We start from the raw sequence: 22,544 nt of genomic DNA on the forward strand, positions 1-22,544 counted from the left end.
GTTTGACTGCCCACAGCGTCGGCGGTGGTGAAAGAGAGCAAAGCAGTTGAGTGGGAAGGCCGCATACTGAGTGCTGCTGGGTTACGATGCGCTCGTGAACTCGGAGGCCACAAATATTTCGGCAACATAGGGAGACGGGTATCAGAAATAGGTTATAGACTCGACATTTCTGGTGAAGGGTAATTGTTTATCTTCTTATTATGAAATTACAACATATGCCCAAGCGTGAGGTATATTGTTATGATTAGTGAAGTCTAGGCATTACAAATTTGAATTATGCAATCTGCTGCCATATATTGACAAAACTACGCTTTTTCTACAAGCGATATTCTTAAAATTGGTTCTAACTAAAACAACAAGAAGAGAAAATACAGCACATCGCTGAATAAAGTATCACTGCCATGACGTTGCAAATGTTACCGTGGGTAGTTCTTTTCGAGGCAATCATTTCTACGCAGTGTATAAATTTGCGGGAATCAATGATCCACCTGACATTTTGTATGCAGATGGAGGAAGGTTTGTGAATGGGGAATAACTTGAATAACAGCGACACGAAGTTACAAAGGAAACATAAGCGTCTTTATCAGATACCAGGCATTGCCGTTGAGGAAATATTCACCTCGGCAATCAATGCCGGGAACAACGCTCGGCCAGGATGGCCGTTCTGCCAAGCAAGAGGCCAGCGTACAGCACAGCTAAGAGAATCAACAATTGGATGCGCAGAGCACTAAGTGTGGCACATCCGACCTGCGTCAATCCGCAAAGTGATGAAAAAATGTATGAAAGCGACAAAAATATCTTCCATCCGAGAGGAGCATGAATATACAAAGCAAATCAATGTGTGTTTCTCAAAAATTTGCATCCTGCTGTCTGGTGGAAGACACTGTCTGCCCCTTCCATAAGCTATTTCAATCGGCCTCACGCACAAATTGCATAAAGGCAAGCTCAAGTGAGCAAGACGAGAGAACAAAAAAGTTTGTCCACGAGCAGAAAAAAAAAAAGAAAAGCTGCAAGGAACCTTTAGTTTTGGGCATTTGTTATTTCCAAGGAAGGAATTACACATGCAAAATAAGTCAGACAGCGTTTCTTCGAGAAAACGCCTCCGAATGAAAAAGCATTGGAAACTTGAGCTTTTACGTAAGTCAAAAGACTAGCGCTTTCTTCAGTAACCACGCTGCGGCAATGACATATCCTGTCGCCGCTTACTGGCTCGCCAGCATCCCCTGCTTGCATACTCTGTGAGGCTTCCGTCGTTCGATCTCGCAGACATCGCCTAACTGTGGCTACACACTCCTCCTCTTGCCAGCATTCCCGGCGACGGAGCTGACCTGAGGAGTCCGTTGAATGCGACTCTCCACCGGCGGTTGGGCGCCAGGCACTGGAGCCGAAGCCCTGCCGCGGCGAAGCAGGCGCCCTCGCTGCGGTCTAAAGTGAAGGTGGCCGGCAGCGAGTAGCGGGACCTGTCGGCGGCTGTGTACAGTGCCAGCCACAGGTGGGCCACGTGGTTCTTGAGACGCGAGACGTTAAGCACGAGGCGGTCGCCTTCGCAGTTCACGCCGTATAGCAGCAGGCTGTCCTCCAACTGGGCATAGAACAGCACGACCGGAGAGCGCGTTATCCTGCCAGCATTAGCAAAATCTCAGTAAAGTCGTAATTTCAAGTAATTGCGATAATGACTGTAAATCATTCGCCTATTGTAGTGCAACACTTTTCTAATTAAAACAACCTGCACATTTTCGAGCTTTACTTTGTGCAAAGGCAGATGCATGGGCTTTATGAGCGTTGCGATACGTCACAATGTGGACGCACTGTATGCTCACAGTGAGGTTGGCAAATAACTTTTTCTAAACTGCTTTATTTTTTCTAGGCTCACTGTCATTGTATTGACCACATTGCCGATCCATAGAGCCCTAGCCATATTAATTCAGAGTAATTTATGATTTCCTGAAATTGCTTCTCGTTTCGGTAAGAAACAAAGGTTTTGAGGTATACACACAGGACCATGGTTCACGTAAAGATGAAAATTTCATGGCCAACAAACAAGGAATACCTCTGCTGCACCCAACGTTTCAATAAAGTGACTTATTTTCGTCAAGGGCCTAACAAAGACAGATTCTCTTAAGCGTCAGCTACTGATAATCCCTCTGCGACCAACGTTGCAATGGTTTATAGCTTTTGATACTAGCATGTCACAAAACGTGTGCGTTTATCGCTTAAAACGTCTGTGGCACTCCGAATGTAACTTCGAATAATTTGCGTTTCTCTCATTTTGTAAGCAACTACGTTGACTTATGTTTTTATTCCAAAATCTGTTAAATAAGCGGTTTAGAGATTATTTCATTTCATTTCATGTTAATACTTTAGGGACCCCCTTAAAATGAGGGTATAACATGGCGCGAAATACTGACACGTGTGTTTAATTATCCTTTTCTCGGGAATTTCACTGCATTTCACTCACTAACAACTTCAATTACCGCTCAGCACGAGACGCACCTGCATGAATGGAACCTACTGGAATGTTATCGATGGCTCTATGCGTTTTCTGCTGTCACCGAAGCTTGTGTAATATGATTGCATGTATGCGCGACGTTAATTCTGCAGTACTTTCTGCATGACACGCGGGCACCAGCGATTATACTGGAATCTTCGATGCCTCATGTATAAAAGCTCACGCACTTGACCGGCAGATCATGTTTCCGGTGATCGCCGAGTTTGTTCATCGTTATTGTTGTTCTTTGTGTGTAGCTTGTTCTGAATTTACAGGCCCGCCCAATAAAACGCTAGTTTTGTCATGCACAGATTTGGTATTTTCTTCGCCGTCCCTACTACGTGACAACATACAGGGAATGAACCACATATCGCTAACATTCATTAAATAAATAAGTTGAGAGTTGCAGCAGTTAGAAACGACGATCGGCAGGTGATGGCGGTAATGAGCAGGGGAACGCCGTTCCAGTCCTGCTCGACAAAAAAATAAAGAAATATATCAGCGCATGGGCATGGGGACGCGCAACTTTGCAAATATGACCAGTGCGGCAAAATAGTATGCGGACAGGGCCGGAAACATGTAAGGTTCGCTGTTAAACGAAGAATAACATAACGTTTGTAAGATGCACAGGTGGGTAATGGTGATAGCGCATAGAAGGAGGAAGTAAATCATTTTACGCACGAAAGCGTAATCTGAATGGAAGTGAAGAACGTTAACACAGATGGTTGAAGAAAACAGCGTTACAAAGACGCGGACTAAAAGAAGAACACGTAGGACGGAGAGGCTCCTGTTATTTAGTTAGCGCCTGTCCGTTGTACATGTTCTTCTTTTAGTTCGCGTTTTGTAGCGCTGCTTCTCTTCAAGTATGTTAAACCAGCTCGCCCACATCGAGCTTCTGCTGCAACACAGCCTCGCACATATGTTTGGCAAAGCAATGAATGGGGCTAGCTGGTAGACATTCATGATTCTGTAGCCCTTATAGTATTATACTGACGGGGAAGAACTAGAAAAAGAAATGGCCGTAGGTAGCGCGAACTACAAACTGGTTTAATACTTTTATAAGACACGCTTAGATACATGCAAATTAAAGGGGGGGGATATATAAGAAATGACAAGGGTAAGACGTCCTGACGCGTAAGACGTCCTGAAACGGGTGCCGGAGCAGCAGCGTTCACCGGCACCCGTTGGCCCTGGCAAAGTCAACGTCAGCATCCATGAGCAACTTCGATGAGCAAGCTGCAACTAGATAGCGCCAAAGTCGACGGCACAGCAAAAACTAATGGCGTTTTTCACTGGTCGATTTGGAGCAGGATTTCTTGCTCCGCGGAAAGGAATCCGAATTTCACTGCTCGATCTGGAGCGGGTTCGCGCGTTCCACTGCTCGTTTCGGATCTACTCGCTCCGCGCCGAGTCGCTCTCACTTGCTCCGCCGCCGAGGCGCGGATTGAGGCGGAAATAGCCAGCGTCACTTCCGTCTTCAAGCGAAATCGGTTTGTACGCACAGCATTGTGTTGCTTCGCAAAATGGCTGCGTTCGGCGCTGCTTCAGAGCTCGCGTTTAGCGATGAGAGCTCGGACGACAGCGATTACGAGGTGACGCAGGTACTGTACGAAGCCTTCTATGCATGTTCTCCACGCACAATCTTTGCGGGCGCAACATGGAAATGACGGACTCTGCGACTGCCGCGGTCAAATTGCGCACGGAGGATGGCGAGTCTGGTTGTCGTGGAAACGTACAGAGTCGAAGTGGATAAAGGTTTCGGGAACCGGTTTGTGCGACGTGTACGCACACTTCCTGTGTGAGCCCCCGCGGAGCGTTTTTGCGCTCCGCTGGCCGTTTCGAATTTGTGAAACCCGAGCGCTCGTCGAGGATTTCGGCGGCCGCTCCAGATCGACCAGTGAAAAACGCCATAAGGCAGAGTGAGAAATACGGGAAGCGCTCGCGATAGCAAAAGAAAAAAAGAAAGAAGCGCGTAACCACTCTGCCCATCACGATCATCGAAGCTGATCGAGGTCGTGTTTGCGAGGGGCCATCTGGTGCAGGTGAACGCTGCTGCTAGGGCCCAACGCACCCTCTGACCCTTGTCATTTCTTATATTTTGCTTCCCTACCTCGATCACCATGTATATAATTAAACCAGTTGGTAGTTTGCGATACGTACGTTCATTTCTTGTTCTCGTTCTTCCGTCAGCATAATACCAAGCACAATACAACCATAACAGCGCATACCTTGTTGATAAATAAAATGTATTTACGAAGAGTTAATAATACGAGGTTTGTTACGAACGGCTACTTTCCTTGCGGACCTCTATTACTGACGCTATATCTTCACTGTTTGCTGTTCTTAGGAGAGTAAGAAAGCTGTGACCAAAATTATTTAATAATACCTTAATATGAGCCGACCTTTCTTTTTTTTTTAGAAGTTTCCGGAAGTGAATGCACTCACTCTTTCCAGGTGTTTCGCGTGACGTGGGCACTCCTGCGCCCACTCTTCCGGCGCGCAGATGGCGCCATTGCTGACGGCGTCGTCGTGCTTCTCAGGATGCTGAAACCGAAACCTACGGCCTTTCCTTTCCTGCAGGTAGGCGATGCGGGAAACGGCAAGCAGGTACTTAAGGAGGTGGCCCAGCCCTGCGTGACAGAACCACTCGATTTTCTACGCACGATCGGTTAAACGTATGTAAGAGGTTCTCGTCTGTATTACTTGTCTGAGATTGGGGTAGTCCATGTGGGCAGATATCGGAAGGATGCGCTTGGTAGGGCATTGAGCGCTTTCCTAAAAATGGGCTATAGAAATATACATATTTTCGTTAATTTTTTTATAAATTGCTGATTAGGCATACGACCTGGCGAGTTTCTCCATGAAGCTAGCCACCGACAACGGCGCGTTCCTTGTCCTCCTGACCCATTCTTCCAAGTAACCTAGCACAGCTACCCAAAATAGCCATGGAAGCCTTAAAAGACAATATTTTTTCTTTATTTTAGCTAAAAACTGTTGTATGTAAAAGTAAGAGAACTTCGATATTTTTTAAAATTAGATTCCAGCGATATCTTCCATCTCTTCATGCCGTCCTGCAAGTAATGACAAATCCAAGTGTTATGTAATGGACATCAGTTTCGCGGTGCTCTTCTACGCCAAGATCGTGTTTTAGGGTCACTCCTGCATAACCCTTTCTCATACACGCTTGTTGATGCGAAAGTCATGCTCTCTCTCAGTGCACATCCTGTCGTAAGTCACTCGTCTACTAAGAACAGGCGATGCATGTGAAATATGTGAGGATAAAAACAGCAGAGAGTGTGTCGGAACAAAGCAGGCAAACACCACTAAAAGGCAAACACGAAAGGAAATAAAACGACCACAAGTAATAAATATTTTGATGCTTGTTTTAGGACACTCCAGAAATATTTTAACCGAAATTGCACTGTTATCTTTAGCAGCTATGATAGTTTTGAAAAATGCAGTAAACAGAGTGAGCGTTTCCGCAATAATAGTACCGCTATAACGGATACAACAGCGGATACTCTGATATAGAGCCCAGCGGCCGAATTGACTGCAGCGCACCAAGCCGCCCACATTATTACCTGAACCAAGCTTCCGGTTTCAGTTTTGAGCCCGCGCGTTTTGAGTACTAGCTGGAACGCCAGCTGTGCTGATCGGCGTGCATGTTTTTTTTATTTTTACTGCTCAACAGCGCGCAGTCTTGGTGCGTAATCGTTTCACTATTATGTAAAAATGATTGCGAACGATATTTAGGAGCCTCCATCCTTACAGATGCAAGACGCCTTGTGAAATAGGAAATGTTTATTTTATTTGTTATTCTTTTTAAATGCTCGTTCCGTGCTTTTTGTATATTCATCCAATGTTGTGGTACGAGGAAAGCAGCTGTAGTTCCCGTACGAAGCTCCACCAGACGATGTCAGCTGAAAAAAGAAAAGTAAATTACGAGCATGTTCAATTTTGGTATTAACACCTGATAGGAATAATGTGTGTAGAGGCGAAATGTGCGAAATAGGTGTCTGGGCGGCATTACAAACAAAAGCAATTCGCTTTTACATACATGGAGTAGAAAATACCCGACTCGTACATATCGTATGGAATATCGTACATATCACGAAAGCATTCAATTTTCAACCATTCCCTCATCCCCATGCCTTATTTCCTGCATTTTAAGGGCACAAATACACGGGCTACTGCACGTTTACAAAAGAACTTGGCTTCCGCCGACGCGATAATAGGCTACGTGTACAGAGAGGTGGCCACAACACAGGCTCTCAACCAGACCATGCTGGACGCTCGCAGAATTCCTTGTGCTCGCACTCAAGCCAAATGCTTGGGTTCAAAGCCTGTTTTCAGTCGTTCAAAAAACAGAATTTCGAGTTAACAAGTTCCTGGTTCATGATTATATTGCGCTTAGTGTTGTACTGCGTTATATGCTATATTGCGCATTATGCCGGCGCAAGCAACACACTCCCATGCTATCACTCTTGGCAATCACTCATCGCGTTTTCGATAAGCGTGAGTACCGAAAGAAGGTATTTGTTGCTGCGGGGCCCTAAAAATGGTCACAAGCTTCTCCTACTCAGATTCGTTACGTACCAAACTCACATGGCCGAGCGGTTTCTCGCCGCGTCGAGACAGAAGCGGCGAGTGTGCTTCAAAGTTATGCCAAAATTCAACAAGATTGCAATAATCTGGGGGTCAAAGAAAGCGTCGTGAACTTCTTCTTATAAGATTCTGTACACACGAAACTAAATGCATCACACGGCCGAGCTGCTTTTCGCTAACTGCATCACAACGCCATGCGCTGCGGACATGCCTCAAAAGTATCCTAATAAGCAACGAAATTACAATAACGCTCGCGGTCAGAGAAAGCGTCGCGAACTTGTCCTAGTAAGGTTCTGTAAGCATGAAACTGCGTCTCTCGGCCGAACTGCTTTTCGCTAAGTGCATCACAACACCAGGCGCGGTGAGCGCTCCCAAAACCACGGAAATCAGTTACAATGATGTTGGACATGCAGAAGGTGTCTCAAAGACCTCCCAGTATGAGCCATTAATTCAAACTGCCGGCGCAAGGACCGCTGAGCTGTCTTTCGGTAGCCGCGTCACAAGTCTAGGTTCCGTGCCGTAAGCCTAATGGCTCGAAATGCGCCGCAGACTGTCAAACAAAATTTCTCACCATGCCGTAGTCCAGTAGTGCAGTGGTTGCCGTGTCGAAGTGCAGAAGGAGCGCAAGAATACGCCCGGAGCCCTAAAGGCCGGGCTTAATACAAAAAAAGAAAAAAAAGAAAAACAGGCAGAGGCTTGCCGAAGAGGCCAACGCTGAAATGCGCGGCCAGCCTCGCTCGCTTCGGCTGCGTGCCTGACAAAGTAGATGTACACTGGTAGAGAAGGCTCCATAGAACGTCCATTGGTCCTAAAAATGGCGGCTCATGGGTACCCCAGTGCCCCTGGATGCTAGGGGGCATGCTTATGTATGCGTGACGCTGAATGACGTCACGCTTACGTATGCTTTGGCGCGAGTTATAAAGCCGTCTTTCTATAGAATCCGCATTTTCGAGCCCGTATTGAACGTTGCTGTCTTTCAGCGCGTGCCAACCTTTGCTAGTAAAATATGCTCGAGTTCCTGCTAGTTATGCGCTTGTTTATGCGCTTATGTGCAATTCTGTACCCATTGAAAGTGACTGGCAAAGGAGGCAGCATAGAAAGGCAGCAACACTTCCAGACAAGGGCTAAGCATGCATAATTCGTAGCGCAAATAATCGTGCAAGTACTTTGTCTCTGAGTAGAGCAAAATACAATCTACGAAGCACTAGCTCAAGAGCAGAGTTCGCGATAGATTGTACAGCCAGCATGATTTTCAATTTCATGGTTTATTACATCAACCAAACAAATACTGTTATAAAGCACACCATAAATTGCATGTCACAGGCAGCACGAACAGTAGCACTGTTTATGCTGGTACATCTTCCAAATGGTGACAGTGCAGACAGGAAAAAGGCCTGAAGTGCTACAAACGTTGCCAGGTAGCAAATCTAAATGTACAGAAAACAATGCTACGACAGCTTCAATTGAGGCAAAAATGACATCAAATAAGTAGCTGCATCAAGATACACATGGAGCATAGGGCACTGGGATTAACTCCTCACATTTCATTCCTTCATCTGAAAGAGTATAGCAGGTATGTTTACACCTGCGGGACAATGTTAAAGTCAGTTTTAGCATCAACAAACCTGCTCAACGCAATGGCACAACACCATACACTGAGCCTGCGTACAACCTCCAGACCTGCTTCTGGCGGGTAACCAGAGTATTTTGGAGCAATTCTAATACACCTAAAGCAATACATGAAGTACACCTTACAGTAAAATGCAAGGACATTCGCATGGCAGTAAAACATATATCACCATACTGTACGTTACAGTATAAACAGGTAAAGCCCAAGCGCCTCTGCGTTTTCCTTTCTGTCATCTCGTTGTGCTGCAAACGATCCTGCTAAAAACTCGAAGGAGACGCAGCAAGCCTGTTTAAAGGTGGCTTTGTAGCCAATGGTGCTGAATGGTAGTAATGAATACGCGGTTGATTTAGTTATACCTGTCAGCACGAAACGGCAGCGGCAGGAAGGAGGAAAGATTGACCCCAACATCATGGAAAACAGTTGAATCCATTGCCAGGAGGGTCTCCTTTGAGAGGCATTAGATTTATCGGATGGAGTTTTATACGACAATAGTGCAGAAGTGCCCAGGGGACACTTGAAAAGGTTGTATATTGGATAAATGTACCGGAAAAGAGTGACATTGTGTAATGAAGGATGAAATATGCGGCATTGTTAAACCATTACCCTTGTGAGCAACGATGTCACGTCCTAGCAAAGCAAAATACACAAAAGAAATAATAAAATAGAATATAACCAGGCTATGAACCAGTAAAACCATTTGCAGACCTTAAACCAGCCTATATTGATCTGTTGCACACACTGGAACATAGCTTCAACATCACACCTTCAGCCAGTAGCTCGCGAATCGCGTCCTTTTCAAGTGCGGAGCCTCAGTGCTTGCTTCGTAGCTTTCCGTTAAGTGGTTTCATTGTGGAGTTCCAAGATTTTTTCCTGCGCCCAAGCCAGTCCAGTCTCACCCTGACGAACAGGGCAAACAAACAATCATAAACATCAACACCCCACACACTTGGCAATTTTTCTAACTTGGCATGAAGCAAGAAGCACAGATCTTGCCCTACATGTTCTTTTCCCACAATATTGGAGGCAGATGCGACAAAAATCTTGTCGCAGGAGGGTGAAGGAACTGACAGGCTCCCAAAGTCACCTTCAGGTTTTTTGACGCTCGAGTACAAGAGAACTTTGCTTTGATCGGTAAAGGCTGCGTTCTCTTGCCTCCGCTCACACTTACGCGACCCTGCTGCACACCTGTGGGCATTCGTCAACTTATACGCTAGCAATATTCTCTACCATGGAGATGGATAATCATAAGGCATAACTTCTACTGCAACTGGCGAAGATGTGGTAGGTATACAGAGAAAAGGAGTAAATTTAGAAAAACAAGCTGGGAGAGTGGCCGGAAGACTGGACTTGTTTTCGGCACAGTTGCTGCTTTCCAACAGTTTGCAAAGGTTGCTAACTAAAACATGTATAAATGCCGCCTGAAACTGCCAGCAAAAAGAGTTGCTGTTCGTTCCAGATTTAGACCTAAACATTACAATGGTGAAAAATAACGTACAGCTCGAAGGACAAGGACAGCGATAGACGACCTACACAGCGCTGTGTATGTCGTCTATCGCTGTCCTTGTCCTTTGCGCTGTACGTTATTCTTGATTATGAATTACCAACTAGCCCAAGCAACCACCCTAGTTCATTACAATGGTGTTTTCAAGCGCATCCTGGTTTACGTGTCCGGTAAGCAGGTACGCCAAACCATAGCCAAACCATAACAGCAGCAAAGCCCTCCTAGTTTGGCAGAAGCCACGGATGCGAAGAGGCTGCCGTGCACAGCCTAGAACTTTAATATTCTTGAAAACTGCGATGCACTCCTCCAAAACACTTTATACACAGATCCTGCAAGTATTGCAGTTACATAGGGATACTTTCCCAATTTCTGTGAAATATTTAGACTATCAATGAGCCTGTCGATTCTCTCAACAAATCTGGCCGTGTAGATAGCCTCTGCTGGCAATTGCTGGAATGTTACCTATGTGCACAATGCAGCAGCGGAATGATCACTGAATACTTGTGCTGCGAGTTTCACCGACATCTTGGAAGCAAAAGTCAAATTAAAGTACCGGGCACGCAGCTTGGGAATGGAGAATTCGAATTTCTCGATCCCCATCAAAATCCCGTCATATGCATGAACTTTTAATTGTGTCAATGCCTACTATGAAGTTGTATTTGAAGAACGTGCTACGTAAGGATTTGAGCAAATGTGGTGGATCGAAAATAAAGAAAAGTGGTTCACCATTGACATTTAAGTAAGGCTTTTCAGGGGTTTCAAGGTTTGAAAATAGATATATATTTTGTTCCCCTGATCACACACCACAGCCACAGGCTGCAATTTAGCTCCATCCAACATTTTGTGGTATTTGAAAAGACGGTCATGCCGAACAGTCGCAGATGCTGCCTTATCTGCAAAGAAATGTCCAACAGGCTGCTTCACGGCGTGCATATTCCTTTATACATGAACACAAGGGTGTTGTCTGCAAGATGTCGACCTTGTACTGCACTGTACTCTTCAAGGCCTTCAATGCTGCCCGTCACTAGGTTATATGACAGCTCCTTTGCGACATGCATCTCATCAAATAACATAGAGAAAGCCTTGTCCTGCCTTGGAAAAGACGCTGCTCGGTTGCTGATCAAATGAAAGATTCTGGGTAAAACCCAACCCTGAGCCGTAGGCGTGAAGGCCACAGCTGCAGAGACCTAACAGATGGAAGTCTTAGGAGTGTCCTATAATATCTGCAACCTTTTGGACTGTGGAAGTATAGACCTAAAGCAAAGGCTTTGTTTTCGCTGCACCTTGGGCAGCCAAACCGGCTGACATTCTAGAAAAGCTGAGCTTCTAGAAAAGCAGCAACAGCTAGGGATATATGATCACGCAGACTCTACCAGTTCAGCAGTAGGCTTCATGTGATGGCTTTGAAGCAGCAGTCCTTGTAGCCTCTTGTTGCAGTCACGGAGCCTCCTAACCTTGGTTAAGAATTTCTGAAGAGGCCGCCTTTCGTTGATGGGGCTGGTGAAAGATCCTGAAGATTAGAGAATTGACAGAAGAGCAATAGATTGCTGCGTCTGGCTTAGTTCTAACTCCATGTAATCTTGCAGCACCAAAAAGTGCGCAGTATTGTGAAAGTGTTTACAAACCACTAACCTTCATAAGAAAGAGGCGAAGCGCAGAGTGGAGCTCCTGGTGACAGATCAGCACTCGCTCACAGTGCTGAGATCTCTCCTGCCGTGTCAGGTTCTTGAGATGCAGTGGTTGCTTCAGAGCTTGGTTTTGAAAACATGTGGTCAGATGTGACTGCAGGATAGAGAGAACAAAATACATTGACACCACAATTCTGAAAGTGAATCCATAAACCCAACAAATAACTGAGCCCCACAAGCTGAATTAACACATTCACTGAACCATCATCATGCCACTGGCGTGAGAACGAGCTTGATTGGCCGTAGAACTGGCACCATCTGAATCTGCACAGCGCAGAGTCTAGGAATTGTAGCATATTTCTGAGCCATACCTATCGCGCTGTTCCAGCATATTGGAAATAACACTGATTTTCTTGGAAGAGTTACAGCGACTGGGACGACTGACTGTGGATGTACCCCTTGGCAACGGGTTCACCTGAGAGAGCAGCTATCATAGGAATCAGTCCAATTGACTTCCAGTTATTGCCGTTTGTGAAAGACGTATGCCAGTATGCATACAACCTTGCTTACCTGGTTCTCCAGCACGGCGCATTGATGCCGAAGTTTCGCTCGAAGACGGTGCACAGCCCATGCACTGCTTCGTTCACGGGAGTTGTCTGACATTACAACATTATTGCCAAGAGAAAATACAACTCAGTACCTTCATGGGCTAATAATTTCCAAACAACTACACCTTCCACAGCCTGCGGTTAAAATATGACGTTACTCTTCATAAAATACATATTTATTGATATAAGATTATTTTTACCACCGGGATTAGTTAGGCACATATTTCGAAATATTTTGTACATGATTACTTTCGCGAAGGGCGCTGGAGTGTTTACAGGTACGCAAAAAAGTAAAAGATGTATTTTCTTGACACAAGTTAGCATTTGAAGAGCGGCCTATATCTTAAAGCTTTGATTTAAAAAAAAATGCCGTCAATGCTTCCTCGAGTAGGCAAAGCATCGTGGCGCAGTCATCCTGAACGCAGATGCGCAGACGGTTCGAAGTGCTTGGAACAAAACATCAGGTCTCGCTGCTGCCATAGCGCCTTCTTCTCCCGGTTGACGTTGCGGCGGAACTGCACCCATGTTTTGCACCTGGACAAGTTGCAACATGCACGTTATATAACTGCACCGAAATAAATACCAAGTACTCCAAACGCCATGATTTCTTCCACTGCTAATTGCAGTACATTTTATCTGAACTATGGCAGCAAATGCTCGCGCCAAGCCTCTGCTCCTCAGAGTGAGGTTACGCTTGTCCTCATGCCACGCGGCTGGCTGCTTTTCTATGCTGAAAGAGTCACGAGAGTGAAGCAGCGAAGTGCCTTTAAAATTACCTTGATGGTGTTGTATATGTAGAAGGTAGGCATTACTCCTGCTGAGCGTATTCAGTCAAGGCACCCTCAAGACCGCGCACAAACACTTAGCTGAGTTTCGTTACTCCCGGTTGCGAGGGGATCCACAAATTGGCTTCGCGGTGTTCGAAAATCAAGTAATGTCGTGCTCAGAGCTGTCAGGCAGAACAGTTGGGTCTAAACTGTCCTTGCAGTCAGTAGCCGGCACGTAGTTGCTCCTGAGAGCCCGGTATCAAGTTCACGTTGGTGACAGTCTGCTGCACGAAACTCAGTATAAGTAAGAAATAGTAGGCCTTTTACGCACGCCTTAGGACTGCAAGTGTGTGCCCTGCACTCTACATAAATATCCCCAAGAACATGAAGCCAAGTATTCACGAAAGGGCGACAGCTATGAAACAGGTGCGAGCTGCCCGACCAAAAGATACCGGAGGGTATTGCGCATGCCTAGAGCAGAAGACACTGACAAAATCTCACCTGCGAAAATCAAGGAGGAAGCAGTGCAGTAAGACACCGACGGTACACTCCACGCTGTCGCAATGTGCCACGGAGCATCGTTTCTTCAATGGTTTGTTCACATGCCGCAAGCTAATCTTGAAATGAAGCGCTAAGCGTTTCAAAGGAACCGTGTGAAACGCCATACAACCATGGAAAAAGACTTCACATCGGCAGCAGGGCGGAGGAAACGCCAGGAACAAGAAATCTGCTGCAGCGGTGCAGCGGTGTGCAAATCTTACCCAACGGTGACCATAGAGCGGACAGTCCCATAGAGCCCAGCGGCCGAATTGACTGCAGCGCACCAAGCCGCCGGCGTTAATATCTCAACCATACTTGCGGTTTGTTTTGCGCGCGGGCGTTTTGAACGCTAGCTGGTACGTGTTACGCTGGCTGCGCTGATCGACGCGTTCTTTCTTTTTGCTTCTACAGCTCAACCGCGCGCGGTTTTCGTGTGAAATCGTTTTATTATTACGTAAAAATAATTCTAAACAATCTTTAGAAGCCTTCATCGAAAGTCCCACGTGCAATTTCAGAAAGAAGCAATACGCCTTGTGAAATGAGGAAATATTTTATTCTCTATAAATGCTATTTGCAGGCTTTTTGTGCTTTCATCCAACGTTGTGACACCAGGTAAGTAGCAGTAGTTCCCATACGAAGCTCCATCGGAAGATGTCAGCTGAAAAACGCAAATTACAAGCATGTGTCATTTTGGTATTAACACAGACGAATAATGCGTGTAGAGGCCAAATGTGCAAAAGTGATGAAGGTGCGGCATTATAAACAAAAGCAGTTCGCTTTTACGTACATGGCGTAGAAAATACCCGACTCATCCCAAACAATACCAAACATACCAAAAAAACATTCTATTTCAAAGCATTCCCCTCTTCCCAGGCCTTACTTCCTGCACTTTAAGAGCACGAATATACGGGCTACTGCGCGTTTCCAAAAGAACTTCGCTACAATCGGCGCGATAGTACGCTACCAATACACAGAGGTGGCCATAACACAGGCCTTCAAACAAACCATCTTGGACTCTGGCAAAATTCCTTCTACTCGCGCTCACGACAAATGCCTGGGTGCAAAGCCTGTCTTCATTCGTTCAGAAGACAGAATTTTTGATTTAAGTTCCTGGTGTTTGAGCTCCTACGTATTATCTTTTGCGCTTTCTGCCGGCGCAAGCAACACCCCCGTGTTATCAACCTTGGCAATTGCTGGCCGCGTTTTCGACAAGCGTGAGTACCGAAAGTTTTAAGTTTTTGCGGGTAATCAAATTGTCACAAACTGGTCGCAGTTAGCTTCACTACATGCCAAACTAACTTTGTCACCATGGCCGAGCTGTTTTTCGCTGCGTCACGACAGGTGCGGCGAGTGTGCCTCAAAATTATCCGAAAATGCAACCAAATTAATTACCATCATGTTGGGGGTCAGAGAAAGCGTCACGAACTTGTCCCAGAAAGATTCAGTACACGCGAAAAAATTGTGCCACACAGCCAAGCTGTGTCACAAGGCCAGGCGCGGCGAGCGTGCCTCATAAGTAACAAAATAAGTACCGAAATTAGTTTTCAACCACGTTGGGCGTCAGAGAAAGCGCCACAAACTTGTCTTCACAGTGCATTAAAGCGCCAAACTTAACTGCGTACTAAGGCCGAGCTGCTTTTCGCTAACCACCCCACAACGTCAGGCGTGGCAAGTACCCCAAAAAGCAACGAAATTATTTACAGTAATGTTGGGGGTTAGAGAAAGCACCAAAACTTGTCCCAGTAAGATTCAGAGCACCCGAATGGCGTCACAGCGCCCTGCGTGACCAGCGCGCCCAAAAACTACCGAAATAAGTTAAAATAATGTTGGGCTCATAGAAAGCGTCGCAAACATCTCGCAGTACGAGTCATTAATTCAACTTAACTGTGCCAGGACAGCCGAGCTGTTTTTCACTAACTGCGTCACAAGTCTTCCCCTGCCGTATAAGCCTAATTGCTTAAAATTCGTCGCAGACTGTTGAACAATATTTCTCACCTTGCCGTAGTCCAATAGTGCAGTGGCGTCATGTCAGAAGGAAGGCGAGAATTCGCCAGGAGCACACCAAACCTGGCTAAATCCAAAAATAGAAAAACAGATAGACGGGTCGCCGAACAGGCCAACCCTCAGATACGCAGCCGGTCTCGCTCGCTTCGGCAGTGCGTCTGACGAACGACGCATGCACCCGGCTTGTCATTTGCCAATTCGCCGGCCGCTAGGCAGCAGGAGTAAGCCGCAAAGTATATTTTAATTTAAACGCAGATATTTTTACTTTTGCCGGGAAAGAATGAAAAAAAAATGAAAATTTACGTTAAGCTCGTTTCACATTCTCTCGCTTTTTTTTTTGATGCTCACGGCAGCGAACTGTCGGCGTTAATACTAGCGTGACGTATTTTCTGTAGCCAGTTATCGCCAAGTGTCCCCTATTCTTCATCACGTACAGGGAAATTGGAGACCATTACAAAGCCAAAAGAAGAATCTTCCCGCCTCCGCATCGGTCTCTGTCTTTGGAGGACGCTCGCATTTGGCGGCGCCTCCAGGGCAACATTCATACATCACCTTATTGGATCTACTTAACTCAGACGAGGGAGTATAACGACGCCCTCTGCAAAATTTCTAAGGAGAAGGGTACTCTAGATCATGTAATATGGGAATGTCCTGCTTCCGCAGGGGCCAAGGGAAACATTACAGTAGAGAAGCCTGGGAGGCCTTGCTCCAGAGTGAGGCTGAAGAAGACCAGCGTCGAGCAATCCGCCTGGCCGTTGAGGCCATGAAGACTCACCGTCCTCAACGCGCGGGGACTGCTTCGTCCCCCCCTCCCCCCACCACTTGCGTGTAGGGTAAGAGGCGGGCACCTCATTTCGGTGGAACAGTAAAGTTTTCAAACAATCAATCAACCCCTCTTCTTCAATTTCTGTCTCTATGCGGTGACGAGAAGCGATGAGCAAAGATGACAAACACTGAGCAAAAGGAGCATTTTCAGACTGGCATGCTGCAATTATACACGTTCCCAGGCGCGCCGTAGCAGGCGGCTGGCGATAAGAAATCACGAGGGTTGCAATGTGGGCTTGTTGGTAATGCACCTTCAAGGGGTGTACGGTAGCGCGATTAAAAGACGGGACAAACGGAGACACACAGGGACACACACAACACTGTGTGTGTCTCTGTGTGTCTTCTTTTGTCCCGTCTTATGATCGCGCTGCTGTATACCATCTGAAGATGAGAAATCGCTTCGTAAGCTCCCGCCTAGGTGGCCGTAAACCGTAACAAGGCCTACAAGGTCGCGCTGCAAATGCACCACACACTCATGAACAGGGGGCGCAACAAGAGATTCTAAAATATTTATTGCTTTTCTGTTCATGCATAGTATTCCAGTTTGTGGTTTTATATTTCTTTATATGAGTGTTTTGCCACCCAGACTGGGAATGTTGCAATCGCGCTGAACCGCGTTTGCGCCGAGCCTTCGCCCCCACTCTAAATCCATCTTGTGTCTGACGCATGACGCATGCATTTGGCGCATCATTGGCCTGTCGCTATGTGACGCAAGAAATGTAAGTCGCAAAGTATAACATTGTGCGCAGGTACTCTTAGTTTTGTCGGAAAATAATAAATAAAAATACGCACGGCCGCGGCCGCGCCATAAGCAGCACGGCCGCGCCATAAGCAGCAGCCGCCGGAGAAAAAAAAAACTCTCTCGCCTCAAGCCCGTGCCTCGCGCTCGACAGGAGAGGTTGCGCTTCCTCGCTCGCGCACGCACGATTGACCCGCATTCGCCGGCTTGCCCTCTCAAGCTTTCACTCACACATACAGGATACGGCGTGTGGCGACGACTTTATCACGCTTGAACTTTGTACGGAACCTCACGGCGACGACAACGCCGGTGGTAGAAGTGCCCCTCGACTGTATCTAATTGCTACCGTAATAAAATGGATCAGCGAACACAAAACAGCAGTGCTGAATACATGTTTACAGTTCTGATTTGTTCAGGAGATCGCGCCACACCTTACACGTGAACGTGTAAACGAAATATTCATATGGCGGGTGAAAATGAGAACCTTAATACAATAGAAGTTTGGTAATGTACCTGCGGTACCCACCGTGACGGCTTAAGGGGGCCCTGAAACACTTTTTATCCAAGTGGAGAAATTCACTTGAATTTCCATCAGACTATTTCAAAAGTAACTTTTCCGCAACAACCACTTGAGTGCTTTGAGCAGAAGCGGAGTTATTGCAATCAAACATCACGCTAGCAGCGCTTCCGTTCTTTCTTCAATGACTTGCACTGCGAAGGCTACGGTGGAGCGCGGCGTACCGTGGCGTGCACCGTGGCGTGCAGTTCAAACTTGGTTTTGGATGTGCACGTAGAGGCCACTATTTCAAGTTTTGGCGCCTAAAACACGCGCCAAACCCGCTTATCCTCCGCGAGCCGCCGTGCTTCGAGCCAGCGCACTCATGGCGGCAGCCCGCGGCAGCCCGCTGTATCAGCAGGCCGCAGCTACGCGTAACTTTTGTGCCTGTGCCACAAAGTAAGAAAAATTTAGGAGCGGCTGTTTGCGGGGACCAGTAAAGGTCACAAGCCCGCGGAGCCACTATCATGCTGGCGTTGCCTGTCGCCCGAGAAAGAAATTACCGCTGTTTCGGCTGCCAGGGCATCGGGTCGCGTGTGTTGCTGGCGTTCGGCCGTGCGCCTGGCATAAGTTTTACTGAGGGCACTCACGCACGTTTCTTTAGCGCTGGTAGCTTTTACAGTGATAGATGCTACGCTTCAACCCTTGAACACAATGAAAAATAAAACGCATCCTTTTCGATGACCGCTATAATAAAATGATATGTTGCTTCCGGCTGTACGCGGCGTTATTGTTTCACATCCACGCGATGACTTTGATTGGATGGATGTAAGGCAAACTGCTGGCATTCGTCGAAGGCAAACATGCCTCCAATTTCTTCCAGTATGTGACCAAGCTGATTTGCCTCAAGCTCATGGTCCTCACACGCTGTGTTAACATCGCTGACGTTCACCGCCGTCGATCTTCCTGGCTTGTCGTATACACTCATTCTTGATCATTCAAGGGTAGCATGACTGAAATTTGATGACGTTTCCCCGTGAGTCAGCTTCTTTTTCGGGGGTGTCAGAAATGCTGGAGACGGAAGAAACATGCAGGACTCAGCCTCGGTGATCTCAGAGGTGAGGATTACCTCGCCTCTAAGCTCACCGTAGTGTTTATCCCGTCTCAGCTTGTTCCTCGTGGAGTGCTTATCACAAAAGTAATCTCTCGATGTGAGGTAACGGCCGTCCCCAAGACGCGCCGCAGACCATGCTTGCTGACATTCAGGATCATTTGCAGTCTTGAATATTCTCACATTTTCGCTTCAACACTTGGACCCGCTTTTGCAGTTTTCAACGAAACACGTGCCTCCCATCTTAGGCTAGCAAACTCTAAAGCAGGGAATTTACGTGTGGCAACGCTGTTAGTATCACGACCTTCTAACAGACACCGACAAAAACTGCTGCGGTTTGATTTTTGAGGGCGAACAAACACAACTTTACGGCATGCCTGCTGAAGCGAACGTCCGTGTCGTCTGCTTGTCGTCTGCTTTGAGCGGAAGACATGGGAGCCGCCGAAGAGAGCGTGCCCGAGCTGTCCGCCCGGGCGTCTGCTTTCCTTCTTTCTTTCGCTACGGCTTGCATTACGCGCCGCATGCCACTGCATGTGCCACCATTGGCGTATGCTATTTTTGTGACTTTACCTGGTCACCCACCAGTGAAAAGTAGTGAGCTACGACCGCCATATAATTGTTTAGTTGTTTTCGTCCCAAACGCGCTAGCCGAAGGGCTTGGCTTCGAATGATTGGACCAGGGGAAGTATTCTGTAAGAGTCCACCTTGTCCATTTCGTCTGCTGCTGAAGTGCTGATTGGTTGTGGTGCCTGGCTGCCGCACACGTGCAGCTCATCTCAGCCAATCAGCACTTCAACAGCAGACGAAATTGACATGTCCACTAGGTGGGCTCTCTCAGAATGCCTCCCCAGCACTCTTCACCTAAAGCTTTCGTCGGCCTCCAAAGAAGGCATATTCTGTGCAAGGGTGCGATTTCGATACCTGTTCGGCGGACCTTTTCTGGATCGCTTTCCGTGCTGAAAGCTCAAAACGCCCATCAAGTCGAATGGCGGGGCATTTCAATATACCACTCTAATCAATATCAATAGAAGATGTTTGCTCGGTGCCTGTAATAGTATGGTCCGGCGTTCCACAGGAGGTGGTTTGGGGACAGCTGTTTTTCTTGGTATTTAAAATGACATTGTTAATCAAGTATGCGTCAAAATTAGACTATTCGCAGATGAGTGCATAATTTGCCGCAGGATTGATAACCCGCACGGCCAGGTCCTATTAAATTAAGCTCTTTATCACATAGAAAAATTGTGCGAGACCCGGCAAATGAAAATTAACCCCAGAAAAACAGTTCTCATGAGAATGACTAGAAAGCACTTACCATTACAATTTTAATACTGTTTAAATAGAAATTTATTATCTGAAGTAAAACATTATAAGTATTTAGGCGTCATATTTACCTTGGATCTTCATTGGAACGAGCACATTTCTTACATCAGGAAGAAAGCAGTAATCAAACTTGGGTAGCCTAAGACGAACACTGCGACAGGCGCCACAACACATTAAGCTGATGACATATAAAACGTTTATCCGACGAATCATAGAATATGTGTCAATAGTGTGGGACCCGCACACGAAAGGAAATATTGTCCAGTTAGAAAGTAGTCAAAGAGAAATCGTCAGATTTATTTACAATACCTACGGCAGGTGCGGATCTGCTAGTGCTTTGGAAAAAAAGGCTCGACTGGATTCCTTACAGTCCCGGCGCCATGCTGATCCGTTATTGTACCTGTATCTACACTATCACAATAAAATAGCAATAACAGAGAACGGTTGTATTCAGTCTGTCACCAAACGAATCCACACTCTCACCACTCCAAAAAACTGCGAGAATTTCATTGTCGAACCGATACCTTTAAAAATTCATTCTTTCACCAATGGTGCGAAAATGGAACATGCTTCCAACAGACGTTGTGGAACACTCGTCTTCGGCTGATTTCGCTTCAGCCCTGAAGGCTCACCTGTCGACAATTTAATTAGCCAGAATACACTAGCTCTTTTGTTTTCTTTATATGTTAAAATTTCCTTTGTTGCCTTGTATGCGTACGTTTACCTGTATGCTTACCGATGTGACATAAACCCCGTACTTGTACACGAAACCAGTCCTGAGATTACATATATATATATAGTCATATCATAAGAAGCTGACACCAAGGACAACATTGGGGAAATTACTTGTGCTTAATAAATGAAATAAATAAACGATAAATAAATGGAAATTAAAGTGGATGAAAAAACAACTCGCCGCAGGTGGGAACCGAACCCACAACCTTCGCATTTCGCGTGCGATGCTCTACGAATGGAGCTACCGCGGCGCCGTTTTGCCATCCACTTTCTTGGGTATTTATGTGTCCTAGTAGAACCCTGGGAGTGTTAGCCAGTGCCACCATTCACAGACCTTGGCGGCGGACGTGGAACGTCTTTTTTGCCGCAGGCGTCACGAGAATGTGATCTTTTTAGGATGAAGGCAGGTGGTCAATAAACCCACATATTCTTCCTGAAGGCATCAATGTTGCCGGATTCGAGACCCTCGTTATGTAATAACGTAATCGTTATAAATAATGTAATTACTTGTGCTTAATAAATGAAATAAAGAAGCGATAAATTATTGGAAATTAAAGTGGATGAAGAAACAACTTGCCGAAGGTGGGAACCGAACCCACAACCTTCGCATCACGCAAAGGTTGTGGGTTCGGTTATATTCCTAAGGAATATTTCTAAATTTGTTCCAATGATCCCGCCGTACACAACACAAAACTTATTACCCGCGTGTAATAAGGTGTCACATGCAACGCTGCCAATAAAGACGTGCGCAGCCAGCAGACAGTTAAAGGACGCCAACTGGTAAATATTCTTCCGGAGTGCCCCACTAAGGCGTGCCTCATAATGATATCGCGGTTTTGGCCCGGCATACCCCAGGATTTAATCTTTCCGCGCGTGGCTTTTTTTTTCATCTACAATCTCCGACTGCGGCTCACCTTTGTCGAGCCAGATGCCGAGTCCATGCCCGTAGAACTGCACGAGGAGCGCCCGCAGGGCTGCCACGAGAGCCGCCATAGCACCGCGTGTGGCGAACCCGTTGCCGGGCTGCGCCTCTTATGCGCACCCACGCCCACGCATGATGCGCGCGCGTGAGCTCCGATTAGCGGTGCGTGCCGCGGCTTTGTTGCGCACGACCGGTGTCCACCACGACGGGCAGCCTCCTTCAGCGGCGCCGGTTTACAATCTACAGGCGTAAGGCTTAGCAGCGTCACTCGTTCGGTTCACGCGGTCCCCTGGGATTTCAGCTGCGGTCATTTTTCTGCTCATCTTTCAGCTGAGCTTTTCCTGCAGGAAACCACAGGTGTCATTTAAACAGTGTTTCTTGGTTCTCGGGATAAAAATGTGTATTGTCTCGGCTGATGAGAGAGGGATTCTGATGTAACCACTCGCGAGTTATTTGTCACGAGCTTCCAACTGCTCAAATGTAGGTTTCAGAATTCAGAGCTTAGATGATTGCTTCTTTTAGGAAACATATTCAGTTAAACAGCTCATATGTACTGTCGCTTTAAAAGGTCCCTGACTGCTTAACAGGCTTCTTTCCCGCAGCAGCAGCCTACTTCACCAAAATA

General features: G+C 46.6%; 1 protein-coding gene across 1 annotated transcript; it reads right to left on the minus strand.

Moving 5' to 3' along the window:
• Window positions 1-1,158: 1,158 nt before the first annotated feature.
• On the minus strand, window positions 1,159-21,990 carry LOC142578524 (uncharacterized). Its single transcript, XM_075687901.1, has 3 exons — window positions 21,912-21,990; window positions 4,934-5,118; window positions 1,159-1,582 (listed from the first exon to the last, which is right to left on the minus strand). Exons 1-3 carry the CDS (start codon window positions 21,988-21,990, stop codon window positions 1,274-1,276), a joined length of 573 nt encoding a protein of 190 aa, XP_075544016.1. The 3' UTR covers window positions 1,159-1,273.
• Window positions 21,991-22,544: the final 554 nt, after the last annotated feature.

The sequence above is a fragment of the Dermacentor variabilis genome, chromosome 4, assembly GCF_050947875.1.
Source record: "Dermacentor variabilis isolate Ectoservices chromosome 4, ASM5094787v1, whole genome shotgun sequence".
NCBI classification, from domain to species: Eukaryota; Metazoa; Arthropoda; class Arachnida; order Ixodida; family Ixodidae; genus Dermacentor; species Dermacentor variabilis.